General features: G+C 39.2%; 1 protein-coding gene and 1 long non-coding RNA gene across 9 annotated transcripts in view; one reads left to right on the top strand and one right to left on the bottom strand.

Annotated features, from left to right (window-relative positions):
• FRMD3 (FERM domain containing 3) overlaps positions 1–11,005 on the top strand; it is a 354,484-nt gene extending 343,479 nt beyond the window's left edge. For 3 of the 8 annotated variants that reach the window (XM_010350709.3, XM_039475061.2, XM_074395475.1), the window contains one exon: positions 59–3,985. In XM_010350709.3, the coding sequence (XP_010349011.2) occupies positions 59–657 (599 nt within the window). In that variant the 3' untranslated portion in view covers positions 658–3,985. Of the gene's footprint in view, positions 1–58; positions 3,986–10,917 lie in introns of those variants that run through there. The other 5 variants (XM_039475059.2, XM_039475060.2, XM_039475058.2 and 2 more) reach the window with 4 other exon arrangements.
• Positions 1–22,095, bottom strand: part of LOC104653220 (uncharacterized) — a 57,139-nt gene that overhangs the window by 21,334 nt on the left and 13,710 nt on the right. Inside the window, exons 2-4 of the long non-coding RNA XR_746454.3 lie at positions 10,860–11,055; positions 10,389–10,450; positions 10,097–10,284 (exon numbers count right to left, since the gene is read on the bottom strand). This is a non-coding gene — a long non-coding RNA (uncharacterized LOC104653220). The remainder of the gene's footprint in view (positions 1–10,096; positions 10,285–10,388; positions 10,451–10,859; positions 11,056–22,095) is intronic.

Genomic DNA, 22,095 nt, shown 5'->3' with positions numbered 1-22,095 from the left:
CCTACAGATTTTTGTAGGAAAATCTGAAATTTTTAGAAAATAAAATGTCTCTTTACAGGTGTTCCACTGCCTAAAGAGGACAACATTTCTGCTCCCTTGATCTCCAGCTCCCCAGTGAAGGCAGCCCGGGAGTATGAAGATCCCCCGAGTGAAGAGGAAGATAAAATAAAAGAAGAGCCCTTAACCATCTCTGAACTAGTGTACAACCCAAGTGCCAGTCTGCTCCCCACCCCTGTGGACGACGATGAGATTGACATGCTCTTTGACTGTCCATCCAGACTTGAGTTGGAAAGAGAAGACACAGATTCATTTGAGGATCTGGAAGCAGATGAAAATGCCTTTTTGATTGCTGAAGAAGAGGAGCTGAAGGAGGCTCGCCGTGCTTTGTCATGGAGCTATGACATTCTGACTGGCCATATTCGGGTGAACCCACTGGTCAAGAGTTTTTCCAGGCTCCTTGTGGTGGGCCTGGGACTGCTGCTTTTTGTATTTCCCCTGCTACTCCTCCTTTTGGAGTCAGGTATTGATCTCTCCTTCTTATGCGAAATCCGCCAAACACCAGAGTTTGAGCAGTTTCACTATGAATACTACTGTCCCCTCAAAGAGTGGGTGGCTGGGAAAGTCCACCTCATCCTCTACATGCTGGGTTGCTCATGAAGTTAATCTCTCACATGACTAAGGGCTATATTCAATGCTAGTGATTTTTTTTTTTCAGTAAATGCCTGGTTCTGAAGGGTCACAGGGCTGTTAACAGATGTTCCTTACCCATAATTGATTATTCAAACCTTTAAGTTAGCTTTCCATAATTCACTGCACTTAAATAAGTTTAAATCAAATACAGTTATTTTAATTACAGCTTAGGAAATGGTCTTTAAATAACCAAAAATGTTTGATTTTTCATTATAGTATAGACATACCCTTTATCTATTATATCATAATACATAATACATTGGACTGAATTAGATTTTCCCATCTCTAATAGTTGGCACTATTATAGGCTATAAGGTTCAGAATCAGAATTTTAGTAAAAATTCAAGAGAAAGTTGTTGAATATAATCCTTAGTGCAAACAGTGTCCTCTAACCAATGCCTATACAACTAAATTTATGCTGGGTTTTTGGTTTTGTTTTTTTAAAAATATTTTTATGTGTTCAAACTATTTTGGTAAATTTTTAGCAAAAAAAAAAAAAAAAAAAAAAAAAAGCCTCCTGGAGTTATTTACACGTGCAGATGGTAAGACTAATGCACAAAAGTTATATCAGAAAATTTTTTAATGTTTTGGCTTTGTTTTTAAAAAATATTTTTTGGCTGAACAATACCATGATTTGTTATGATCTGCATAGGAGATAGAAAATGGGTAGAAAGACACTATAGTAAGTAAGCTGCTAAAACAGAGGATGGAACTGGAGGATGTAGAAACTGAGAGGATCACATGGACACAGGGTGGTCCATTTTTCAAAGTATTTGGACAAGAGGACTTGTTATTTTCATTTATATTCTGTCCACATATTTTGGCTGGGGAAGCAGATGTTTTAAAAAGAAAGCGAGACCTTAAAGGAAAAAGGCAAAAGATGTGCCAGTCAGTTGCGTATCAGTGTACATTAACCCAAGAGTGAAAGCAGATAGGAACTGGAGAAATGAAAAGTGGCAAAAAAAGAGTTCTGGTGAGGCTGGCAGGCAAATAAAGGCAGGCAAATGGTCTACTTTATGAAAGCGATGGTGATGCCAGTGTTCAATGATGTGGAGGGCAGTGTACTCGCTGTCTGAGGTAACGTGAACATGCTTAAGTGGATCGAAGTGAAAGTGGAGTTACTTTAAGGTAAATATTTTGATTCCTTATGCCATTTGTTTTGATTCTATAGAATAAACTTCAAAAGAGTGCTTGTATGTGTGTGTGTGTGTGTGTGTGTGTGAGAGAGAGAGGAGAGAGAGAGAGAGAGAGAGAGAGAGAGAGAGAGAGAGAGAGAGAGAGAGAGAGAGAGAGAATGGATGGCTTTTTGATACATGTCCATAATCATGCTTTGTGGTGGTCATTATACTCCTTTCCCTTCCCAGTTGTTTTAAGATCCGACTTCCGTAGAGAAACTGGAGAGGACTCATCAGATATACCAATTCAGTCTGGGTAAAGTAGTGACTAACTAACTAACCAGACTGTAGAGGGGACCAATGCTCTAGTACCTTCCTTGATACCATTAAATCCATGATGGAAAGGATTTAATCAAAGGATTTAATGGTATCAAGAAAGGCGTTAGAGCATTGCACCATCAGCAAGGTACTGATGCCTTCTCATGCAGACTACCTACTGATACTGTGTTATGTGGGAGAAAGAAGAGTCTAGAGCTTATGGTATGGAGTATACAGCTTCTCCATGGATTGAAAACATTCCACTGCCTTAATGTACAAAGATATAGGGCCCACTTGCAATCTAACTAATGACCTCCAACCCTATCATTAGCATGATTTCTAAATTGGGCATTCCAATTCCACTCACTCAGTGGAGCTCTGAATGCTTCATTGGACATTTAATTTTGGAAGTAAGTTTTGAAAGTCAGTTTATGAAGCCTGAAGTTGAGAAAATGACAATATATATTTGCCATTAAGTTTGAGGGGTTTCCTTTCTCATGTGCTTTCAGTGATTTACTTTGCTTTTCATTAAAGATTGTTTACTACCTGAAATTTGATACTGATATAGAAATATATTTTCTGTGACTGGAACCCTCAACAATTTATTTTGGAAACTTGCAGATGGCTAGCTTTGAAATTAAAATTTGTATTTTTCTCCTTTTCTCATAAGACTTCTAAGTCAGCCTTTCTAGCATAAGGCAACTTCAGTGTGGTCTGCACAAAATTAGTCACCTTCTGATCATGCATCATATAATTTTCTCTGATGTTCTAACTGTGACAAATCATCTGGCCCTCACTCTTTCAAAATATATATAGTATTTTTTAAATTATGGAAATAATATATTTTCCATTGTAAAATGCTTGAAAAATAGGATAAATATCACATGTAATCTAAACATACAGATTTTTATTAAGGAGTGATAAATATATTATTTTAACATTTCCAGCTAACATCTCTTTTCTCTTAGGTGGAAACTTCATTGTTGAATAGAAATGTTTTTAAGTGAAGAAGCTGACAGAATAGGGTCTGCTGAATTTAAACAGCCATCAAAAGTTAAACCAGAATCTTGAAATACCATTTGCTTGGCAAAGAATTAGAGCCTTTTAGAAATATCCATTTAAGTTGTATTAGAAGATAGTCACCAGTTGCCTGAATCGAATGAGGAAAAGACTGCTTCCAGAGATGGACAGTATATGATATAGTGAGATACAGAGTTTAAAGCAAGTGTGCAAGTGTGTGAGTATATGTATATTCCATATTATTGGTATATGTGTGTTTATATGTGAATCTGTATATATGTGTGTCTTTGAATAGACACAACATATATGCTCTTCATAAATAATTGTGCTTATTTTGTCCCAATTGAGGAATTTGTGACATATTATTGTTTCTTTTCCCTCCTAGATACTATGGTGGGTAATACCCACAGCCTGAAAGGGTTAAATGTTCCATGAATGCCACTGTATGTTCATTTGTGGATATGAATATATATATATATATACACACACACACACTTATATGGCAAATACATATACACACACATTCTTGCCTTTAGTGCTAATGCAAGTTGGATCATGAAAACAATGTAGGTAAAGTATGTATTTGTCTGTACTTGAACAGTATGGTAAAGTGTTATGTATTTGGAATTTACTTTGTGGTTTGTCTAATATTTATAAACAAAACTCGGGGTGAATTCACAATGAGTTCATTTCACTGAATTACTAGAGATACGGGGGCCATGTTACTGTGATTGGAGCCTTATCTTTGTATAGTGAAATTTGCATTTCTATGTCAACATCAAGACTGTTTTATATGTTAATATGGTAGCAGGAATCCCTAATAAAAAGACTCTGGGGTAAAATTTTTTGCAATCATTCAGTTTTATTTAAAGTAAAGTTGTATAGTCAGGTTGTATAGTTGTAAAGTAAGGTTGTATAGTCAAGAAACTAAAAGGATTCCTTCTAGGATCATGAAATGAGGTCAACATATAATGGTGATAGTATAAAAAAATCACAGTAATGGATTGGATTAACCCATTGCAAAAGTCATCCAGGCCCAAAGCAGGAATACTAGCATTGGAAATGTGCTCAAACATAAAAGAAACATTGATCTGATTCATGATATTAAGTTAGTTAACCAGAGAAATAGGAAACCACAGAAAAAATGGAAGAGGGGTATTCTGATTGACAGATAGGAGCATGGATTTCAAAGTGCTAGAAATTAATATGTTGAAGATGGCCCATTAGGAGCAGCTCAGGATTGTAGCTCCCAGTGAAAGCACAGACGGTGAGTGGTTGCTGCATTTCCAGACGGATTTTAATTGCCCACAGGCCAGAAGATTCCTAGGCAGAGGAGCCCCACGGGTCACCAGTGCAGCTGTTTTGGCTGGTGCAGTGGGTCTCCGCACAAAAAACACGGGTCCAGGCACTATTTTAGCTGGTGATTGGAGCTCCTGGGAGACAGAGTTGCCCATTTAACTGATAAAAAAGGGGACTGAAACAGGGAGCCAGGCCAGGAGATTCCTGGGCAAAAAAGTGCCATGAATCTCAGCACTGCTGTTTCAGCCGGCACAGTGGGTTGCTGCACAGGAAATCACATAGATCCTGGCACCTTTTCAACAGGTGACTGGAACACCTGGGAGACAGTCTCCTGTTCAACTGAAAAAAAAAAAAAAAAAAGGGAGTCTGAAGCAGGGAGCCAGGTGATCACGCTTGGCTGGTCCCAACCCCACAAAAAAATAGCAATCTGAAACACTTTGGGCTGAGAGTTTCACAGCAACCACAGCTGAACCTGGGATGGTCTAGCTCTGTGGGGGAGGAGTGTCTGCCATTACCAAGGCAGTCCACTACTATGGAGGTAGTCCACCATTACAGAGGTGAGCCGCTATTGCCAGGGCAGCCCGCCATTACAGAGAGAGTCTGCCATTACAGAGGTGGGACGCTATTGCCGAGGCAGCTCTAACTATACCCATATAAAAAGGACTGCAAGGAAGTTCACACCACAGATGGGTGGAGCCCACAGCAGCTCAGCAAAGCCTCTGTAGGCAGACAGTGACTAAGCTGCCTCCTCACTGGGCAGGGCAGCCCCGAAAAAAGGCAGCAGCAGACAGAAACTTATAAATAAAGCCCTAACTCCCAAGGACAGAGCACCTGGGGAAAAACAAAAAGGGATTTATGAGTTCTGCTGCAGCAGACTTAAACATACCTGGCTAGCAGCTCCAAATGAAAAATGGAGCTCACAGCTCAGCACTTGAGCTCCTATAAAGTACAGATTGTCTCCTCAAGCAGCTCCCTGACCCCTGTATATCCAGAGAGTCACCTCATAAAGGAGAGATCAGACTGACATCAGGCGGGTATCCTTCTGGGACAAAGATAGCAGAGGAAGAAACTGGCAGCAACCCTTATAGTTCTGCAGCCACTGCAGGTGACCCCAAGGCAAGGAAGTCCTGGAGTGGACCCCAGCAGTCCTACAGCAGAGAGGCCTGAATGTTAAAAGGAAATTAAGAAACAGAAATAACTTCATCATCAACAAACTGGCGTCCACTCAGATACCCAATCTGAAAGCGAACAACTACAAAGACGACAGGTGGATAAATCAAACCAGCACAAAAAGGATGAAAACGCCCAAAACCAGAATGCCTCTCCTCCTACAAGGGATCACAAATCCTCACCAGCAAGGGAACAAGGCTGGATGGAGAACAAGTGTGATGAATTGACAGAAACAGGCTTCAGAAGGTGGGTAATAAGAAACTTCTCTGAGGTAAAAGAACATGTTCTAACCCAATGCAAAGAAACTAAGAGCCTTGAAAAAAGATTTGATGAAATGCTAATGAGAATAAACAACTTAGAGAGGAATATAAGTGAACTGATGGAGCTGAAAAAAACAGCACAAGAACTTCACAAAGCATACACAAGTTTCAACAGCCGAATTGACCAAGCAGAAGAAAGGATATCAGAGGTCAAAGCTCAACTCAATAAAATAAAAAGAGAAGGCAAGATTAGAGAAAAAAGGGTAAAAAGGAATGAACACAGTTCATTGCTGTATCCAGGAAACCCATCTCACATGCAAGGATACACAAAGGCTCAAAATAAAGGGATGGAGGAAGATTTACCAAGCAAATGGAAAGGAAAAAAAAAAAAAGCAGGAGTTGCAATACTAGTCTCTGATAAAATAGACTTTAAACAAACAAAGATCAAAAGAGACAAAGAAGGACACTACAGAATGGTAAAAGGATCAATGCAACAAGAAGAGCTAATGATCCTAAATATATACGCACCCAATACAGAAGCACCCAGATACATAAAGCAAGTTCTTAATGACTTACAAAGAGACTTAGACTCCCACACAATAATAGTGGGAGACTTTAACACCCCATTGTCAATATTAGACAGATCAACGAGACAGAAAATTAACAAGGGTATCCAGGACTTGAACTCAGACCTGGACCAAGCAAACCTAATAGACATTTACAGAACTCTCCACCCCAAATCCACAGAATATACATTCTTCTCAGCACCACATCACACCTACTCTAAAATTGACCACATAATTGAAAGTAAAACACTCCTCAGCAAATGCAAAAGAACAGAAATCATAAGAAACAGTCTCTCAGACCACAGTGCCATCAAGTTAGAACTCAGAATTGAGAAACTAACTCAGAACCACACAGCTTGATAGAAACTGAACAACTGACTCTTGAATGTTGACTGGATAAACAATTAAATGAAGGCAGAAATAAAGATGTTCTTTGAAACCAACGAGAACGAAGACACAACATACCAGAATCTCTGGGACAGATTTAAAGCAGCGTCTAGAGGAAAATACATAGCAATAAATGCCCACATGAGAAGCAAGGAAAGATCTAAAATTGACACCCTATCGTCAAAATTGAAAGAGCTAGAGGAGCAAGATCAAAAATCCAAAAGCTAGCAGAAGACAAGAAATAACTAAGATCAGAGCAGAACTGAAGGAGATAGAGACACAAAGATCTCTTCATAAAATCAATAAATCCAGGAGCTGGTTTTTTGGAAAGATCAACAACACACAGACCAGTAACTAGATTAATAAAAAAGAAAAGAGAGAATAATCAAATAGATGCAATAAAAAACGATAAAGGGGCTATCACCACAGATTCTACAGAAATACAAACCATCATCAGAGATTATTACAACTCTATGCACATAAACTAGTAAACCTGGAAGAAATGGATAAACCTGGACACTTGCATCCTCCCATGCCAGGAAGAAGTCAAAACCCTGAACAGACCAATAACAAGCAGAATTTGGGGCAGCAATTAAGAGCCTATCACCCAAAAAAGGTGCAGGTCCAGATGGGTTCATAGCTGAATTCTAACAGACATACGAAGAGGAGCTGGTACCATTACTTCTGAAACTATTACAAACAATCCAAAAAGAGGGAATCCTTCCCAAATCATTTTATAAGACCAACATCATACTGATACCAAAACCCGGCAGAGACTCAGCAAGAAAAAAAAACTTCAGGCCAGTATCTATGATGAACATAGATGCAAACATTTTCAATAAAATACTGGCAAACCAATAGCAACAGCACATCAAAAAGCTTATCCACCATGATCAAGTAGGCTTCATCCTCGGGATGCAAGGCTGGTTCAACATAAGCAAGTCTATAAATGTAATTCACCACATAAACAGAACCAAAGACAAAAACAACATGATTAACTCAATTGATGCAGAGAAGACCTTTGACAAAATTCAACAGCCCTTTATGCTAAAAACCCTCAATAAACTAGGTATTGATGGAACATATCTCAAAATAATAAAAGCTACGTATGACAAACCAACAGCCAATATCATATTGAATGGGCAAAAACTGGAAACATTCCCTTTGCAATGTGGCACTAGATAAGGATGCCCTCTCTCACCACTCCTATTCAATATAGTATTGGAAGTTCTAGCCAGAGCAATCAGGCAAGAAAAAGAGATCAAGGGTATTCAAATAGGAAAGGAGGAAGTCAAATGATCTCTATTTGCATATGACATGATTGTATATTTACAACACCCCTCGTCTCAGCCCCAAATCTCCTGAAACTGATAAGCAACTTCAGCAAAGTCTCAGGATACAAAATCAATGTGCAAAAATCACAGGCATTTCTATACACCAATAACAGACTTAAAGAGAGCCAAATCAAGAACAAACTGCCATTCACAATTGCTACAAAGAGAATAAAATACCTAGGTATACAACTAACAAGGAACATAAAGGACCTCTTCAAGGAGAACTACAAACTACTGCTCAATAAAATAAGAGAGGACACAAACAGAGGGAGAAACATTCCATGCTCATGGTTAGGAAGAATCAATATCGTGAAAATGACCATACTGTCCAAAGCAATTTACAGATTCAATGCTATCCCCATCAAGCTACTAATGACCTCCTTCACAGAACTGGAAAAAACCACCTTAAACTTCATATGGAACCAAAAGAGAGCCCGCATAGCCAAGTCAATTCTAAGCAAAAAGAACAAACCTGGAGGCATCACACTACCGGACATTACTATACTACAAGGCTATAGTAATCAAAACAGCATGGTACTGGCATCAAAACAGAGATATAGACCAATGGAACAGAACAGAGGCCTCGCAGGCAACACCACACATCTACTACAACCACTTGATCTTTGATAAACCTGACAAAAACAAGCAATGGGGAAAGGATTCCCTGTTTAATAAATGGTGTTGGGAAAACTGGCTAGCCATGTGCAGAAAGCAGAAACTGGAACCCTTCCTGACACCTTACACTAAAATTAATTCCAGATGGATCAAAGACTGAAACATAAGACCTAACACCGTAAAAACCCTAGAAGAAAATCTAGGCAAAACCATTCAGGACATAGGCAAGGACTTCATGACCAACACACCAAAAGCATTGACAACAAAAGCCAAAATAGACAAATGGGACCTAATCAAACTCCACAGCTTCTGCACAGCAAAAGAAACAGTCATTAGAGTGGATTGGCAACCAACAGAATGGGAAAAAAGTTTTGCAATATACCCATCTGACAAAGGACTGATATCCAGAATCTACAAAGAACTAAAACAGATTTACAAGAAAAAAAACAAGCCCATTCAAAAGTGGGCGAAGGATATCAACAGACACTTTACAGAAGAAAACATACATGAGGCCAATAAACATAGGAAAAAATGCTCATCACCACTGGTCATTAGAGAAATGCAAATCAAAACTACATCGAGATACCATCTCATGCCAGTTAGAATGGCGATCATTAAAAAAATCTGGAGACAACAGATGCTGGAGAGGATGTGGAGAAATAGGAACACTTTTACACTGTTGGTGGGAGTGTAAATTAGTTCAACCATTGTGGAAGACAGTGTGGCGATTCCTCAAGGACCTAGAAATAGAAATTCCATTTGACCCAGTAATCCCATTACTGGGTATATATCCAAAGGATTATAAATTGTTCTACTATAAGGACACATGCACAGGAATGTTCATTGCAGCACTGTTTACAATAGCAAAGACCTGGAACCAACCCAAATGCCCATCGATGATAGACTGGACAGGGAAAATGTGGCACATATATACCATGGATTACTAAGCAGCCATAAAACACAATGAGTTTGTGTCCTTTTTAGGGACATGGATGAACCTGGAAACCATCATTCTCAGCAAACTGACACAAGAACAGAAAATCAAACACCATATGTTCTCACTCATAGGTGGGTGTTGAACGTTGAGAACACGTGGACACAGGGAGGGGAGCATCACACGCTCAGGGTCTGTCGGGGGGAAATAGGAGAGGTACAGCGGCGGAGTGGGGAGTTGGGGAGAGAGAGCATGGGGAGAAATGCCAGATATAGGTGATGGGGAGGAAGACAGCAAATCACACTGTCTTTGTAACAATCTCGCATGTTCTTCACATGTACCCCAAAACCTAAAATGCAATTTAAATATATATGTTATGACCACTGACCAGAAAAGGGTGCTGTCCTGTGCGGGAGCTGCATCAGACTCAACTCTGCGACGCTTGCCATTAAACTTCTGTATGCATTTATGCGCCCTGGAGGGATCTCACATTTCCACTTCTGTTCTTCCCTGTGTCCAGTGTAGCCTTGACATGTCTTCCGCTTAGGTTTTGGCGCAAAGGTACCACCTCCATACCTGACAGTTAAAGCAAAAGGTGTTACCAGGAGTGAAACAAAAGGGGTGGGAAAGTTCTCTTAATTGTAGGAATACAATAGCTGTCAAGCAGAATTGGCCCTCACCTGTGGTGGCTTCTTGTGTGTCAGGTTTTTAATCAGCAGTCCTTAAAAGTACAGGCTGTAGACTGCAGGCAAGAAAAGGAATTCAGTGATTAGAATTCAAGTGTGAGGTATCTTATGGACCTATAGTTCTGGCTCCAGCATCTCAAGCCAGTGCCTTTGTTTGGGATAGCATCTGCTGACCCAAAAGACTCACACAAAACAGCGCTTGGCCACTTACTCATTGAGCAGTTCATTGAACTCCTGACCCAACCTCACTGCATGGAGGAAACTCTTGCTTTATTCCTACATTTTCCCCTTAGCCAAATAGAGTAAGAATCTCCCACTAACATTCCCACTCTGGAGAAAAACTACTGGGGAGAGGCTTCCACCCCTCTGGTGACTTCTGGGGTGGTTGTGGTTGGTGGGGCTTGAGTCCCTCCGGGTCATCTTTCTCTACTGGGCGGAAACAATGTGCTGAAGGTCCCTGCTTACTTGTCCTCCTGCTTCTTTTCTCTCTCTTTTTCTCTTGGACCTGCATTTGGGCTTGCAGTCTCCATGCAGTAAACAGACCCAGCAGAACATGCCCGTGGTGAGCTCAGCCAGGACTCGGCTCTCCATGTTCCAGCTTCCATCTGTGACTGGGTGCGTAAGTTCAGTAGGCCCAACCCAGTGGGCTCAGGAGCCGTCACTTCAGAGAAGAAGAAGAAATGAACCTCGCTTAGGCCTCAGATCACAGCTGTGCTCTCCAATCCATTAATAAAGCTGATTTTAACCCTTTGCCAGCCACTGTATTATTTACTGGGAACTGGGGTAGTGGCAGGGATGGCAGTGAATATTTTGGATCTCTGCACCCTCTAATGTTACAAGCAAGGACAGAGTGGGGAAGGATGCTCCTGGCTGAAAATCAGGCATCAGAGGATGGTCTGTCACTGACATCAGCCCTGACAGTTCTTGCCAATGGGTTATCATTTACTAGTAATATCAGTTATTATTAGTAAAGAACAGAGGGTTGGTTGGAATCACACATCCCTATTCTTTACTTGTAGCTGATGCTTGCTACAAGAAAAGGGATGACAGCACCCTTTTCTGTGTGATTCCAAATATCTCTCTGGAAAGGGAACCAAGGCCATTTTCATTGTTATAAAGGAAAACTCTTAATAGGACAAAAGTATGCTTTCTTTGGGTCCCAAGTATTGAAACATTGCTTGAAAATTCTAGCAACCTCTCCAGAAAACATCCATTGCCTGATTCCTCTCACCCACAGAATTTTGATTATGATCATTGTCTTTCCAAGGAGACCAACCTTCAAGGTTGAGAGCACACACAAACCAACATTAGTTTCTTTTTTTTTCCCGAGATGGAGTCTTGCTCTGTCACCCAGGCTGGAGTGCAATGGCGCAATCTCAGCTCACTGCAACCCCTGCCTCCTGGGTTCAGGTGATACTCCTGCCTCAGCCTCCCCAGTAGCTGGGATTACAGGCATATCCCACCACACCCAGCTACTTTTAGTATTTTTAGTAGACGGGGGTTTCACCGTGTTGGCCAGGCTGGTCTCGAACTCCTGACCTCAAGTGATCAGCCCGCCTCGGCCTCCCAAAGTGCTGGAATACAGGCGTGAGAGACTGTGCACAGCCTTAATTTGTTTACCATTAATAATACTGAATTTCTTGTTTAATGTGAGGTAGGAAGGCGGGATAATCTCAATGCTGTTTTTACCTTCATACTGCTGAATCTGGCATTTATGATCTGCACATACAGAACACTAATGATCAGCTTAACTGTGAGCAACTGATTCACACTAAATACACTGAAGACTTAATTTTACAGAAAGCCAACTTGATCATTTATAACGAGAAGTGTCAGTCTTCTGGGCACTTGTTTGAAGCCAAATGCTGCATACACACTTCCCAGAACATAAGCTGTCATGTGATCCAAATACTATCAATGAGTACAAAGAATCACAACTAGAACGCTGCCTTTCAGAAAGTCTGCCCCAACAGGCCAGATGTTCCCACATCTCTGCCTGTCTCAGGAAGCCTGGAGATACATGTGTATATTGTACATGTTTTACTCAAAATCCCCCACTTTTGCTAATTTCTTATGGCACAGGCTGGCAGCTAATCATCAAAACCATTTCCTCTTCATCCTGCTATAAAATTAGACTACATTTCCAAATTCTCCCCCACCCTATTTAGTTAGGTATGGCTATATCCCTGAGTCTTGGCCAATGGAATTTGAATAAGTAATTACATTGCTGCCAAGCCTTTGACTAGATGCCAGCCTCCATCATCACTGAATGTCAGCACCTATAGTGACCTTTATGCTCCCAGCTGAGGATGTTAGAGCTGCCAGAAACTTAGAACCTTGAATGACTTTGTGGAGCACAATACATACTTGTCTTAGTCCATTTTGTGTTGCTGTAACAGAATCCCGAGACTAGGGAATGTATGAAGAACAGAAATTTATTAGCTCATTGTGCTAGAGGCTGAACTCAGCAAACTGAATCTGGAAACACGTGGAAAGGATTATATGCCGTGATCAAGTGGCAAGTTCAATATTGAGGGGACACATCTGTTGGGGACCTTTTAGCATGGTGGAAGGCATCACCATGTAAGGATGAGAGATGAAGAAGGGAATAGGGCCCAAATCATCCTTTTATCAGAAAACCACTCCCTTTTTAACAACATGAATATATTCCTGAGAACAGAGCCCTCAGGAGTGAATCACCTTTTAAAGTTCCCATCTCTCAATTTGTTACACTGGGGATTAAAAGACTAGAAAAACAATAGGTAAAATCTATAAAAACCACAAGTTGATTCTTTAAACATGTCAATAAAATGAACAAGGTTTAGCTAGATTAACCAAGATAAAAAGAGTGTATTAAAATTACTAAAACCAGGAATGAAATAAAGGATGTCTTTATATACCTTCCAGAAATAAAAAGGAATATAAGGAAATACTATGAAAAGTTGTATATTAACAATTTATCTAACTTAGACAAAACAAAAACTTATTGAAAGACATAGATTAACTTACAAAGAAATAGAAAATTGCAGTAGATCTATAACAAGTAAAAGGTTGAATTAGTAACAAAAAAATTATTTCTTCAATGAAAAGTTCAGGTGATGACAGCTACACTGACAAATTATACCAAACTTTAAAAAAACAAACAGCACTTCACAAACTGCCAAAAAACAGACAGGGGGAGGTAATTCCCCATGCTCTGAGGTCAGTATCACTCTGATGCCAAAACCAAAGATATTACAAGAAAGGAAAGTACAGACAAATGTATCCTATGACTAGATTTAAAAAAAAAATCCTAACGAAATAAATTATGCTTGGGTGCAGTGGCTCCTACCTGTAATCCCAGCATTTTAGGAGGCTGAGGCAGATCATCTGAGGTTGGGAGTTCAAGACCAGCCTGACCAACATGGAGAAACCCCGTCTCTACTAAAAATAAAAAATTAGCTGGATGTGGTGGTGCATGCCTGTAATCCCAGCTACTTGGGAGGCTGAGGCAGGAGAATCACTTGAACCTGGGAGGTTGAGGTTGTGGTGAGCCGAGATCGCACCATTACACTTCAGCCTGGGCAACAAGAGTGAGACTGTCTCAACAACAGCAGCAGCAGCAGCAACAGTAACCACAAACAACTGAACTGAATCCAGCAACATGTGAGAAGGATTATATGCCTTGATCAAGTGGGATTTATCTCAGGAATGCAAGGTCATTTAACACATTAAAGTCAATCAACAAAATATACCAGGTTAGTAGAATAAAGAAGAGAAACTGCATGATCATCTCTAATAGATGTAGAGAATGCATTAGACAAAATCTAGTACTCTTTCATAATTAAAAAGACAATGAAGTAGGAATGGAAAAAAGTATCCTCAATCTGGTAAAGGCTCTGAAAACTCCGCAGTTATCATACTTGATTGTTCTCTTCCTAAGCAAGAATAAGGTAAAGATTTTTTTCTCTCCAGGGCTTCTGTTAAACGTATTGCAAATTTCAGTAAGAGCAATTAAGGAAGAAAACATGATAAAAGGCATCTGGATTGGATAGGAGTAACTATCTTTGCTCATAACATTTTATATATATAAAGGCATTCAAAAAGCAGTTTTAGAGCTAATTAACAAGTTCAACAAGGTTTCAGGATACAAGATGTCAACAAAAAAAGTCAAACTCTGTAAAATATTTGAAGATATTTATTCTGAGCCAAATGTGAGTGACCATAGCCCATGACACAGCACTCAGGAAACCCTGAGAACATGTGCCCAAGGTGGTCAGGCCACAACTAGATTTTATACATTTAGGGGGACATAAGACAACAACCAATACATGTAAGCTGTACATTGGTGTGGTTGGGAAAGGCTGGACAAGTGGAAAGAATGTGAGGGAGCATCCAGGTTATAGGTGGATTCAAAAATTTTCTCATTGGCAATTGATTGAAAGCGTTTGTCTAAGAATTGAGATCAACAGAAAGGAAATGTCCGGATAAGGATAAGTGACTATGAATACCAACGTTCTTATCATGCTGATGAAGCCCTTGGGTAGCAGGCTTTAGAGAGCATAGACTATAAATGTTTCTTAGATTTAAAAAGGTGTCAGAAACAATAAAATACTTAGCAATAAACCTAACAAAAGAAATGTAAGACTGTTACCAGCGGCTAATCCCTGCAGCCTCAATTCTTGCCTCCTTAGAAGAAAGAATTCAACTGAGGGATATAAGACAGAGTGAAAGATCTAGCACGTTTTAGAACAGGAGTGAAAGTTTATTTAAAAGCTTTATAGCAGGAATGAAAGTAAGTAAAGTACACTTCGAAGAGGGCCAAGCAGGGAACTTGAGAGATCAAGTGCACCGTTTGACCTTTTGACTTGGGGTTTTTAATACATTGGTGTACTTTCAGGGTCTTGCCTTACTTCTCCCCTGATTCCTCCCTTGGGCTGAGCTATCTGCAAGCACACGGTGGCTGCCTGCGCAGTATGTTTACTGAAATTGTGCACATGCTCACTTGAGGCATTCCCTTACCAGTTTCTAGAGGAAGGTGATGTACCAGTTAAACGCCACCATTTTGTCTCTTATTGTGCATGATTAAGCCCACTTGCCCAACTCCTGAGATGTTTTTGGGAAGCTGCTGGTCACCCAGTTCCAGGTTTTTTTCTATCTATTGAGAGGCTGTCTTTCCCTGGTGCTGGCTGTGACTGATTATTATTTGAGAGAGACAATTAAGAACTGCCTGACAGTCACCTGATGATTGCCTGACCTTCCTGGTATCTCCTGCCCCGTTCATGTCTGACTAGCTACCGATTGTAACAAGACTTGTACATTGTGAACAACAAAACTTCACTGAAAAAAAGAAGACTGAAACAAATGAAAAGATATCACATACTCATGGATGGAAAACTTAATATTGTTAGGATAGCAATACTCCTGAAATTGATTTTCAGATTCGAGACAATCCCTAGCAGGCATCAGCTTCTTGCTTTGTAGAAATTGATAAATTGATCTTAAAATTTTATATGGAAATATAAAAGGCACAGACTAACCAAAACAATCTTGAAAAAGAACAAAGTTGATGGACTTACACTTCCCAATTTCAGAATTTAATGCAAAGCTGCAGTAATCATGACTGTGTGGTACAAACATAAGGACAGACATATACATCCATGAAATAGAACTGAGAGTCCAGAAAAACACCTATGCATTGGTAAACAATTGATTTTGACAAGATGCCAAGACAATTCTAAGGGGAAAGAATCGTCATCGTTTCAACAACTGGTATCTATGAGCAAAATCATAAAATTGGACCAATTTCTCACACTGTATACACAAAATAAATCATAGCCCTTGTTTATGTTACAATTTAGAAAACTTTTAGAAGAAACACGAGAGTAGATATTTTTAATCTTTGATTAAGAGGATGATTTCTTAGCACAGCAAAAGCACTAATGACAAAATAAAAAATAGTAATAAATTAAAAAATGTTCGTGCTTCAACAGATACCATCAAGAAAAGTGAAAAGACACAACACTAAAAGAATGAAAATATTTTTAAATCATATATCCAATAAGGAATCTGTACCCATAATATATTAAAATACCTCTAACTCAGTAATAAAAACATAGCCAATGTTTAAAGTGGGTAAAATTATCACAATAGACATTTTGGTAAGGAAAATACACAAATGGATAGTAAGCACAAGAGAAGATGTCCAGTATCATTAGTCATTAAATAAATGCAAATCAGTGCCACAATGAGATTCCACTTTATACCCACAAGAATGGCTGTAATAAAAAGACAGGCTACAAAGTGTTGGTGAGGATGTGGAGAAATTGAAACCCTCATATATTCCTGGTAAAAATGCGAAATTGTGTGGCTACTTTGGAAAACTGTTTGGCAGTTCTTCAAAAAGCTAAGCATAAGGTATACAAGCCAAAGGCTACCATACAATTCCACTCTTAAGTACATACTCAAGGGAATAGAAGACATATTTACACAAAAATGGGTAATTTTCATAGCAGCTCTTTTCATAATAGCACAAGAGTGGAAACAACCCATATGTTCATCGATTCATAAACTGAATAAACAAATGTGGTGTATTCATTCCACAAAAACAAATAAACTATTGGTACATGCTATATCATAGACGAACTTTGGAAACATGCTAAGAAGCCAAAAGCAAAAGGCCGTCTATTGCATGATTTGATTTATATAAAATGTCCAGAATTAGCAAATCTATATAGACAGAAAGTAGATTAGTGATTTCCATGGGTAGAAAGAGTGAAGAATGACTGCTAATAGGTATAGAGTTTCTTTTTTGGATGATAAATTTTTTTCAATTTATGTAGTTGTAATGATCGTAAGACTCTGTGAATAAAGACCAATTAATTTTATGCATTATTTATGGTATGTTAATTATATCTTAACAAAGCTGTTAGCAAAAATTATATTGTTATGGTTCACTATATATTTTTTTAACATATTTTATGAGGAGTATGAGTTGAGTAGCTTTATTATAACCAAGTGCCTTTCCCTTTTTTTTTTTTTTTTGAGACAGAGTCTTGCTCTGCTGCCTCGGCTGGAGTGCAAAGGCATGGATCCTGGCTCACTGCAACCTCTGCCTCCTGGATTCAACGGATTCTAGGAGGTTGAATCAGGTTCTGCTTCAGCCACTTGAGTAGCTGAAATTACAGCCGCCTGCCACCACACCTGGCTAATTTTTGTATGTTTATTAGAGATGGGGTTTCACCATTTTGGCAAAGCTGGTCTCAACCTTCTGACCTCAGGTGATCCACCCGCCTTGGCCTCTCAAAGTGCTGGGACTACAGGCACGAGCCACTGTGACTGGCCAAGCCTTTCCATTTCTATTTGTCAGCACTGTGACTGGCCAAGCCTTTCCATTTCTATTTTAATTCTACCAAAATGAAAAATACATGATGCCGAACCCAGTTTTGTTTTAGCAATAAGTAACATTTGTCCATAAAGAATAATTTCATTTATATTTACTTTTAATAAATTATCTTTTATGTTTAATAGTTATTTAATCCATTATGAAGTAACTTAATATTTTATTATGAAGTAACTATTAATATTAATATTTTAATAGATTATACAAAAACTGTTAAAAACAAATTTTAGTTTTTTACACAACATAATTTTGTGCATCATCATCATCATTATTACTTAGTGTGTCTGTACAAATGACAAAAGGCCAGAGTATAAAATTGCTGCCTAGGAGACACTGATAAAAGTATAGCAGTAGCTGGCATATCTGGAAGAGAAAGTCAGTGTAGTATGATGGCTAAGTGTTCAGGCTCTCGAACCAGATGGCCTCAGCTCAGGTCTCATCTTTGCTGTTCTTAGGTGTGACTTTAGGTAACTCATTTAATCTCTAGAATCCTTGACTTCCTCATCTTTAAAATTATGTTTAACTACAGCATTTATCACAGAGCTGTTGTGGGATTGAAAAATAATTTCTAATTTGCAAATCCCTTACAAAGTTCTGGACATGTAGTAACTGCTTGAGAAATTCTGGGAGTTAAGGTACATAATCCGGCACCTCCAGGTCATTCTAGACTCACAGTAACTATTTCACTCTTTGAGGACATCTTTCTCTACTGCAGTAATAGCATCATAGTGGCAATGCATAACCAAATTGGGTTTGGAAGTTTCAGAAGATATAACAAAAACCACTATTTGCTTCTAAAAAACAAATCTATTTTTCTTCTACATTTATTTATAAACAGAACATTTTGTTGCCATACATACATCCAAAACAGTAAGATTTCAGAAAATAGAATACATCAAAATTCCTTTCAGGAGGAAAGTGTGTTTGTAAGAAAGAAATGTTTTTTTCCAAGTTGTTCAAAGCATGGAGTATACAACAGATCCAAGATGGCCGATTAGGAGCAGCTCAGGATTGCAGCTCCCAGTGAAAGTGCAGAGGGACTGAAGAGAAGTTCACAAAGCAGGTGGGCAGAGCCCACAACAGCTCAGCAAAGCCTCTACAGGCAGACAGTGACTAGGCTGCCTCCTCACTGGGCAGGTCAGCCATGAAAAAAAGCAGCAGCATGATAGAAACTTATAATAAAGCCCTAACTCCCTGGTACAGAGCACCTGGAAAAAAAAAAAAAAAAAGGAGGTTTATGAGTTCTGCTGCAGCAGGCTTAAACATACCTGCCCTGCAGCTCTGAATGAACAATGGAGCTAACAGCTCAGCACTTGAGCTCCTATAAAGGACAGACTGTCTCCTCAAGCAGCTCCCTGACCCCCATATATCCAAAGAGTCACCTCATAAAGGAGAGCTCAGACTGACATCAGGCAGGTATCCTTCTGGGACAAAGATAGCAAAGGAAGAAACTGGCAGCAACCCTTATGGTTCTGCAGCTGCTACAGGTGATCCCCAGGCAAGCAGGTCCTGGAGTGGACCTCAGCAGTCCTACAGCAGAGGGGCCTGAATGTTAGAAGGAAACTAAGAAACAGAAAGAAATAACTTCATCATCAACAAACTGGCGTCCACTCAGATACCCAATCTGAAAGCGAACAACTACAAAGACGACAGGTGGATAAATCAACAAAGATGGGAAGAAACCAGCACAAAAAGGATGAAAACGCCCAAAACCAGAATGCCTCTCGTCCTACAAGGGATCACAAATCCTCACCAGCAAGGGAACAAGGCTGGATGGAGAACAAGTGTGATGAATTGACAGAAACAGGCTTCAGAAGGTGGGTAATAAGAAACTTCTCTGAGGTAAAAGAACATGTTCTAACCCACTGCAAAGAAACTAAGAACATTGAAAAAAGATCTGACAAAATGTTAATGAGAATAAACAACTTAGGAATACAGGCGAACTGATGGAGCTGAAAAACACAGTACAAGAATTTCATGAAGCATACACAAGTTTCAACAGCCAAATTGACCAAGCAGAAAAAAGGATATCAGAAGTCAAAGAACAACTCAATGAAATAAAACAAGAAAGCAAGAGAAAAAAGGGTAAAAAGGAATGAACACAGTTTCCAAGAAATATGCTACTATGTGAAAAGACCTAATCTACATTTGATAAGTATACCTGAATGTGATGGAGAGAATGAATCCAAGCTGAAAACGTCTTCAGGATATTATCCAGGAAAACTCCCCCACCCTAGCAAGGCAGGCCAATATTCAAGTGCAGGAAATACAGAGAACACCATAAAGATATTCCTCAAGAAGAGCAACCCCAAGGCACATAATCGTCAGATTCACCAGGGTTGAAATGAAGGAGAAAATGCTAAGGGCAGCCTGAGAGAAAGGTCACGTAACTCACAAAGGGAAGCCTATCAGACTCACAGCAGATCTCTCAGCAGAAACCCTACAAGCCAGAAGAGAATGGGGGCCAATATTCAACATTCTTAAAGAACTTTCAACCCAGAATTTCATATCCAGCCAAACTAAGCTTTGTAAGTGAAGGAAAAATAAAATTCTTTATGAACAAGCAAGTACTCAGAGACTTCATCACCACCAGGCCTGCTTTACAAGCGCTCCTGAAAGATACACTAAACATAGAAAGGAACAACCAGTACCAGCCACTCCAAAAACACACCAAATGGTAAATTGCATTGACACAATGAAGAAACTGCATCAACTGACAGGCAAAACAGCCAGCTAGCATCAAAATGGCAGGATCAAATTCACACCTAACAATATTAACCCTAAATGTAAATGGGCTAAATGTCCCAATCAAAAGACACAGACTGGCAAATTGAATAAAAAGCCAAAACCCATCGGTGTGCTGTATCCAGGAAACCCATCTCACATGCAAGGATACACAAAGGCTCAAAATAAAGGGATGGAGGAAGATTTACCAAGCAAATGGAGAGCAAAAGAAAGCAGGAGTTGCAATGCTAGTCTCTGATAAAATAGACTTTAAACAAACAAAGATCAAAAGAGACAAAGAAGGACACTACAGAATGGTAAAAGGATCAATGCAACAAGAAGAGCTAATGATCCTAAATATATACACACCTAATACAGGAGCACCCAGATACATAAAGCAAGTTCTTAATGACTTACAAAGAGACTTAGACTCCCACACAATAATAGTGGGAGACTTTAACACCCCATTGTCAATATTAGACAGATCAATGAGACAGAAAATTAACAAGGATATCCAGGACTTGAACTCAGACCTGGACCAAGCAAACCTAATAGACATTTACAGAACTCTCCACCCCAAATCCACAGAATATACATTCTTCTCAGCACCACATCACACCTACTCTAAAATTGACCACATAATTGGAAGTAAAACACTCCTCAGCAAATGCAAAAGAACAGAAATCATAAGAAACAGTCTCTCAGACCACAGTGCCATCAAGTTAGAACTCAGAATTGAGAAACTAACTCAGAACCGCACAGCTTGATAGAAACTGAACAACTGACTCTTGAATGTTGACTGGATAAACAATTAAATGAAGGCAGAAATAAAGATGTTCTTCGAAACCAACGAAAATGAAGACACAACATACCAGAATCTCTGGAACACATTTAAGCACTGTCTAGAGGAAAATACATAGCAATAAATGCCCATATGAGAAGCATGGAAAGATCTAAAATTGACACCCTATCGTCAAAATTGAAAGAGCTAGAGGAGCAAGATAAAAAAACCAAAAGCTAGCAGAAGACAAGAAATAACTAAAATCAGAGCAGAACTTAAGGAGACAGAGACACAAAAAAATTTCAAAATATCAGTAAATCCAGGAGCTGTTTTTTTGGAAAGATCAACAAAACAGACAGACCACTAGCCAGATTAATAAAAAAGAAAAGAGAGAATAATCAAATAGATGCAATAAAAAATGATAAAGGGGATATCACCACAGATTCCACAGAAATACAAACCATCTTCCGAGATTATTACAGACAATTCTATGTAGATAAACTAGTAACCCTGGAAGAAATGGATAAATTCCTAGACACTCGTGTCCTCCTAAGCCTAAACCAGGAAGAAGTCAAAACCCTGAATAGACCAATAACAAGGGAAGAATTTGAGGCAGCAATTAATAGCCTACCACCCAAAAAAAGCCCAGGTCCAGATGGGTTCACAGCCAAATTCTACCACACATACAAAGAGGAGCTGGTATCGTTCCTTCTGAAACTATTCCAAACAATCCAAAAAGAGGGAATCCTTCCCAAATCATTTTATGAGACCAATATCATCCTGATACCAAAACCCAGCAGAGACTCAGCAAGAAA

Source organism: Saimiri boliviensis, chromosome 2 (genome assembly GCF_048565385.1).
Source record: "Saimiri boliviensis isolate mSaiBol1 chromosome 2, mSaiBol1.pri, whole genome shotgun sequence".
Classification (NCBI taxonomy): Eukaryota; Metazoa; Chordata; class Mammalia; order Primates; family Cebidae; genus Saimiri; species Saimiri boliviensis.
This window is presented reverse-complemented; position numbering and strand designations above follow the sequence as displayed.